This window comes from Nicotiana tabacum, chromosome 15 (assembly GCF_000715075.1).
Source record: "Nicotiana tabacum cultivar K326 chromosome 15, ASM71507v2, whole genome shotgun sequence".
Classification (NCBI taxonomy): domain Eukaryota; kingdom Viridiplantae; phylum Streptophyta; class Magnoliopsida; order Solanales; family Solanaceae; genus Nicotiana; species Nicotiana tabacum.
This window is the reverse complement of record NC_134094.1, coordinates 63,593,824-63,600,714: the sequence shown is the minus strand read 5'-3', so window position 1 is coordinate 63,600,714 and position 6,891 is coordinate 63,593,824. Positions and strand designations below refer to the sequence as shown.

General features: G+C 37.3%; 1 protein-coding gene across 2 annotated transcripts; it reads left to right on the top strand.

Moving 5' to 3' along the window:
- The first annotated feature begins 1,480 nt into the window (after nucleotides 1-1,480).
- On the top strand, nucleotides 1,481-6,185 carry LOC107815044 (copper-transporting ATPase RAN1-like). Of its 2 annotated transcripts, XM_016640555.2 has the most exons (3): nucleotides 1,481-1,796; nucleotides 1,867-1,914; nucleotides 2,007-6,185. In XM_016640555.2, the coding sequence occupies exons 1-3, from the start codon at nucleotides 1,481-1,483 to the stop codon at nucleotides 2,240-2,242; spliced, it is 600 nt and encodes a 199-aa protein (XP_016496041.1). In that variant the 3' UTR covers nucleotides 2,243-6,185. The 2 variants fall into 2 exon arrangements, with proteins under 2 accessions (XP_016496041.1, XP_016496043.1); XM_016640557.2 differs by lacking the exon at nucleotides 1,867-1,914.
- The last annotated feature ends 706 nt before the right edge of the window (nucleotides 6,186-6,891 follow it).

Here is a 6,891-nt window from a genome sequence, read left to right as displayed (position 1 = left end):
TCCACTTCTCTGGAACTTGCTCTTGGTAAAATGCAAGGAAGTTAGATTTGTCACGATATTATGTAAGTTAGATTTGGTTGAGGTTCACCTTTAGCCTTGTCTATTAACTGTGGACCATGAAGAATGCTACCTTATATTTATAGTCCAGAGGCTGGTTATAATATACTCCCTCCGTTCACTTGGACTTTGCACACCCCTTAAGAAATAATAAATGAAGTGCATAATTTATCATGATACCCATATTAATTGATGAATATTTTTAATGGATTTGAAATAAGTAATTAATACTGTGGGTAAACAAGAAAAAAGAAATTGTCATTCTCTTGATATGCTAAAAGTGACAAGTAAAAGTGTCTATTTTTAGAATACTAAACAAGTAAAAATGAACGGAGGGAGTAGATGATTACACTTAAAAATGATTAATGATTTCAGCAACTATGCTTGTTGAACCTTCTGAATTAACAATTGATAAATCCTACTTCGTCTGGTACCTTGAATGTTAATTATTTTTTCATGTCGTGATACGTGAAAGCTAGAAACAAATGAGGTTTATTGTGCAGCAGATGAATTGGCCAGATAACAGTGATGGAGCTTGGTTTAGACGTCGTCCTGTTCAGAATTTTATTAGAGAAAGGTATATTTGCTAATTATAAACCCCTCCTTTTCTTGAGAATACATGTATGAATATGAGAATATATTGGTGCTTTTAATTTGTTATCAAAGAGCAAAGTGTTGGATTATTTTCATTCCCAAATTTTCAATGTTTGAGGTCAGGGAGTTCCATTTGATATGAAAGCTACAAAGTAATCTACCAAAGCGACTAAATGCAAGTAAAGATGCTTCCAAGGGATAATCTATTGATAAATCTGACAACTTGAGAGATAACTTACCATCCTCTTATATTAGGAAGAATAAACTTCTATATAATTTTAAGGGTAAACATATGTGGTTAAATTGATATGAAGGATATAAAACATCTGTTGTCCTTTGTCCATGCATCAATATCAGTTCAGCTTTGACTTCCGCTGTCTGTTTAATTCTTAGCTGCAAATACAGTAATATCAGATGTCCTTTTTCTTTTGGTTTTTTTTTTGGGTAATATATAGTGAAGAGAGATGGAATGAATTGAATTCCTGTTTTATCTTTCATCTCCCGTAGTTGTAGTGATGTTGTAGTAGCTTACAAAATCGGAAAAGGCATTATTTGGTGCAAACTGTTTGCATATATGATCCTCGTCAATATGGTATGTGGTAGTGAAAAGGTTATACACTATGGATGATGGTCTTGTTTTTGAAAAGGATCCAAATATACCATCAGAACAAAATTTGCCAACTTGAGTATGTTGTTGTCCATTGTTCAACTGGAAAATTTTAAGGTGGAGTCTGGACAATTATTAGGATAAAGTTTATATTTTGTGCCAGGCTCCTCTAACATACCTATGCTTTATGCTTTATTACTTTGGCAGTGTGGTCCCTTCCTAATGGGTGATTGGCTAAAGTGGGCTTTAGTGACTGTTGTCCAATTTGTCATTGGTAAGCGTTTTTACGTTGCAGCAGGAAGAGCACTTCGAAATGGTTCCACAAACATGGATGTCTTAGTTGTAGTGGGGACTACAGCTTGCTATGTTTACTCTGTATATGCACTACTTTATGGTGCAATTTCTGGATTCTGGTCTCCAACTTACTTTGAAACAAGTGCCATGTTAATAACATTTGTACTTCTGGGAGAGTACTTGGAAACTCTTGCAACAGGAAAGACATCAGATGCTATCAGAAAGCTCGTAGAACTGACTCCAGGTACTACTATATTGCTTGTCAAAGGTAAAGGTACATGTATTCATAATTTCTTTTATTATTTCAATAACAGTGCCTACCAGGTTTTGTCGGTCAGAGATGCGATATACTACTGGCAAATGTATGTAAACAACCAACAACTTTTCCCAAAGTGAAAAAACCAATTCTGATAACAATGGACTCACTTTGAAGTTATGTTTGATTTGTCTATAGGTGGAGGAGTCATAGGTCAAAGAGAAATAGATGCTTTGTTGATTCAACCTGGTGATGTACTAAAAGTGCCTGGTGCAAAAGTTCCTGTTGATGGCGTGGTTACATGGGGTTCAAATCATGTTAACAAGAGTATGGTAACTGGAGAATCTGTTCTTGTTCTGAAAGAGGTCAATTCAGTAGTCATTGGTGGTACAATCAATTTACATGGTTCGTGTCACGACCCAAAATCCAACTAGTCGTGATGGCACCTAACCTATCCCGTTAAATAAGCCAATTTCCAACTAATCAATTTCACTAATAATTATTAAAGCAATTTAAGTGAATAAAGATCCTGATCTTATACAATCCCCAAGAACTGGTAGTACAAATCATGAGCTTCTAAGAATAGAGTATACAAAGCGAAAATGAAATAAATACATAGTCTATTTGAATAATACATAAACAGAGCTTTTATAAATCTAAGGCTTCCCTGAACAAGAGGCAGCTACAACAGGAACGCAGGTACATCTTCAAATCCCGCAACCATCGAGCACAGCAACAACGACAACCAATAACTGCACGCAATGTGCAGAAGTGTAGTATCAGTACAACCGACCCCATGTACTGAGTAAGTAACAAACCTAGTCGTAGGTTGAAAGTAGTGACGAGCTTCTACCAAGGTCAGACTTCTGAAAATAGTTCTGCCTTTCAAGTACATCAATGAAAACCCGAATCGTATACCGAAGATTACCAAAATATGAATAAGTTTGAAAACAATAAATTTCTCAAAAAAAAAATCTTTTCAATAATAAACAATATGTCTCATTTCCCCCCAGATAACCAGTGTAAAACAAATGCATCACTATGCCCATCTGTCAACATGTGAGAGAAATCATGAATAATGTGATATCGTACAGCATGAGGAAAACACATCTCTATGCATATATGTCATGTGTGCATGTCAATGCAACGTATCTCAGAGATTGCACTCATGCACTCACACTCTCAGAGTACTCAATCTCATTATCTCGCATTCTCTCTCACTGTGCTCAACACACTCAATCACTCAACGCTATACGATACCTGCTGCGGCGTGCAGCCCGGTCCCTGTTTATAGTCGACTGCGCTCACTGGGGGGTGTACAGACTCATGAGGGGCTCCTACAGCCCAAGCGCTATAAGCACGAACAACTCACGTGCCATAATATAAATATCTGGATCCGCACGGCCAACTCACGTGCTGCACGGCCAACTCACGTGCAATAATAATATAAGGATCCGCACGGCCAACTCACGTACAATAATAATATCTGGATCCGCACGGCCAACTCACGTGCAATAGTATAATATATAGATCCGCACGGCCAACTCACGTGCAATAATATAATATATAGATCTGCACGGCCAACTCACGTGCAATAATATAATTTATATAAAGCCAACATGGCCTGCTGCGGCGTGCAACCCGATCCCAAAAATATCCTCACAATCAGGCCCTCGGCCTCCCTCAGTCATCAATCTCTCCAGTCTCTCTCTCATGGGCTCACAATGTCATGAGAATAGCCTAAAATGATGATATGATGTATCAATAAATAACAACAGAGACTGAGATATGATATGCAAAGAAATGAATATGACTGAGTATGAATTTTCAATTAAAAATAAATATTTCACATCAATATGACCTCTGTGGGTCCCAATAATACTGGCACATAGCCTCAATATGATTTTTATTATGTTTTTCAGTTCAATTTCTTTAACACATAAAACTGCATGGAAAATGCCAAGATTATTTAACTACAAAATTTCACAGAAACAATTATGTCATAATTTCTATAGTGCACGCCCACACGTCCGTCACCTAGCATGCGCGTCACCTCCCAACAATTCACAAAATACATATATTCAGGGTTCATACCCTCAACTCCAAGATTAGAAGAGTTACTTACCTGGAACAAGCCAAATCCAATGTCGAGCAAGCTAAGCAATGCTCCAGAAATTTCATTCTGCGCGTATCAACTTCCAAACGGCTCGAATTTAGTCACAATTAATTTGATTCAGTCAATAAAATTTATTGGAATTAATTCCATAAGAAAATGCTAATTTTCCATCAAAATTCGAAATTTAGCTCAAAAATCGCCCGTGGGGTCCACGTCTCGGAATCCGACGAAACTCACAAAATCTGACAACCCATCCAATTACAAGTTCAACCATACTAATTTCACTCAAATCCGACTCCGAATCGGTGTTCAAATCTCGAAAATTCATTTTTATAAAATTGTAGAAATTCCTTTGATTTCTTTTGAAAAAAATCAATAATCTAACGCCAAAAACGAATATTAATTCATGGAATATCATCACAAGGGAGTCAAGAACACTTACCCCAAGTTTTGTGAAAAATTTCCTCTCCAAAGTCGCCCAATCCGAGCTCCAAAATCCGAAAATGAAGAAAGAAACCAAAACCCACGATTTTATCTTCTGTTCAGTCATTTACTCTTCGCGATCGCGGAAAATGCTTCGCGATCGCGAAGAACAAAAATTTCCAGCCCAAAATTTGCCTTCCGCGATCGCGAAAAATGCTTCACGATCGCGAAGAACAAATGCCCAGCTCTTCCAGACAGCCTCTAGTATAATGGTCATAACTTTTTGTACAAAACTCCAAATTGCAATTGGTTTAGCTTTTTGAACACTAGACACCAATGGCTATAACTTTCATTTGTTGCTCATCTCCCAATTCTTTATACATTTCGAGATATAAGCTTCTAAAGGCAGCCCTGTGCAACAGAGAATTTCCAAACTCTTCCCAGACATCCTATAGTATATCCACCATAACTTTTTGTACACAAATCCAAATGACATTTGGTTTACATTTCTGAATACTAGACATCAAGGGCTACAACTTTTATTTTTGGATCATCTCCAAAGTCCTTATAGATTGCGAGATATAAGCTTCCAAAGTCGGGTCAGTGCAGCAGGATTTTCCTCTACGCGATCGCGAAAAGGCTTCCGCGATCGCGATTCACAGTGCCCAAACAACAAAATTGCTCTTGGCGATCGCGACCATTTGTCCGCGATCGCGATGCATACGTCTGTGGCCAAAAACCAGCAACTAAGAATGGCCTAGAAATGATCCGAAACCACCCCGAAATACACCCGAGCCCCTCAGGACCTCAACCAAATATACCAACAAGGCCTAAAACATCATACGAACTTAGTCGAAGCCTCGAATCACATCAAACAACGCTAAAACCACGAATCATGCTCCAATTCAAGCCTAATGAACTTTCAAATTCTATATCTTGTGCCGAAATACATCAAATCAATCCGGAATGACTTCAAATTTTGCACACAAGTCATAAATGACATAATGAAGCTATTCCAATTTCCAGAATTGGATTCTGACCTCGATATCAAAAAGTCAACCCCCGGTCAAACTTCCCAAAAATTCAACTTTCGACATTTCAAGCCTAATTCCACTACGGACCTTCAAATAATTTTTCGGACACGCCCCTAAGTCCAAAATCACCATACGGAGCTATTGGAATCATCAGAATTAAATTCCGAGGTCGTTTACACATAAGTCGACATTCGGTCACTATTTTAACTTAAGCTTTAAACTTGGAACTAAGTGTTTCAATTCATTCCAAAATCTCACCGGACCCGAACCAATTGTCCCGGCAAGTCACACAACAACTCTAAAGCTCAATTTGAGCAATAAATGGGGAAACGGGGTTGTAATACTCAAAACGACCGGTCGGGTCGTTACAGTTCGCTTCACATGCAGGCTACAAAAGTAGACTCTAACACAGTCTTGAGTCAGATTATATCGGTGGTTGAGACATCACAGACGTCAAAAGCTCCGATTCAGAAGTTAGCTGACTATGTGAGTATTATTTGGCATGTCTTTTGTCTAAATAGTGTCATGACACTTGCAAATTAACTGTTTCAGTGGTGTTGAACTTTATTATATCTGCTTGCTCTAGGACAAATTACTGACGACCTTGGAAAATCATATATGAATAGAATTCACGAATTCTAAGAATGCCCAGATAGGAACTATAAACCTCCTTTCTTTCCGTTACATATGATCCATTGTATGCTGTCAGATGTTCTCCCAGCATTTCTATCTAAATGTTGTTGGAGACTGTTATGATTTATCCTCATGGATCTGTAAAGTGGTGCTCTGCGAAGCATGTTTCAATGTCTCAGTTTATTCTTTTGACCACATCAAATATTAGAATGCCGAATTGAGTGTTCAACAGTTTGAGTAGCTGAAAATCATATCAGTTTAGGTTCGACTAATGAATTCTTTATTTTCAGTTTACTTATTGTTTCTTGACCACTAAGATATGCTATTGAAGTTGTATAAACTCCAACCCTGTAACAATTTCACTCTTTACGTAGTCCCTTTATCAAAGGCTTTTTAAATAAAATTTCATTTCATTAGCAAGAAATGACAAGGACAGTAAAGGATAGAGTTTGGGCCATGGCCATTGATGTACAAAAATCTACCAAGTGTGATCTGCGATGTAAATTTTTTTTCTTTTTTTATTCCCTCCCTCCCTACCTTGCTCTTGGGTGACTCGAACTCGTTGGAAGTGAAGGGTGCTCACCATTTGAAATTATACTACACAAGAACAACCAATGAAAGTATACTACACTTGAAATCTAATATTATAATTGAAAGTATACTACACAAGAACAACCAAACACAGGCGCAAATCGTCTATAGAAAGATCTATTGAATCATTAATACTCTCTTGACCATTTATCTTAAGAACCAAGAAAATTAATTTTTAAGAAAAATATTTTTAATGCACCCAATACAATATATTAAATAGATACTTCATCTTCTGCTACTGTAGATAGAATGAAATTTTTAATCATGCCAAATCTTAACCTATGAG

Excerpts from the sequence above, each read along its gene's own strand:
- LOC107815044 (XM_016640555.2), top strand. The coding sequence starts at position 1,481 with ATGGGTGATTGGCTAAAGTGGGCTTTAGTGACTGTTGTCCAATTTGTC. Across the intron at positions 1,797-1,866 it reads GCTCGTAGAACTGACTCCAG|TGCCTACCAGGTTTTGTCGG; the intron begins GTACTACTATAT and ends TTTCAATAACAG. Across the intron at positions 1,915-2,006 it reads GCGATATACTACTGGCAAAT|GTGGAGGAGTCATAGGTCAA; the intron begins GTATGTAAACAA and ends ATTTGTCTATAG.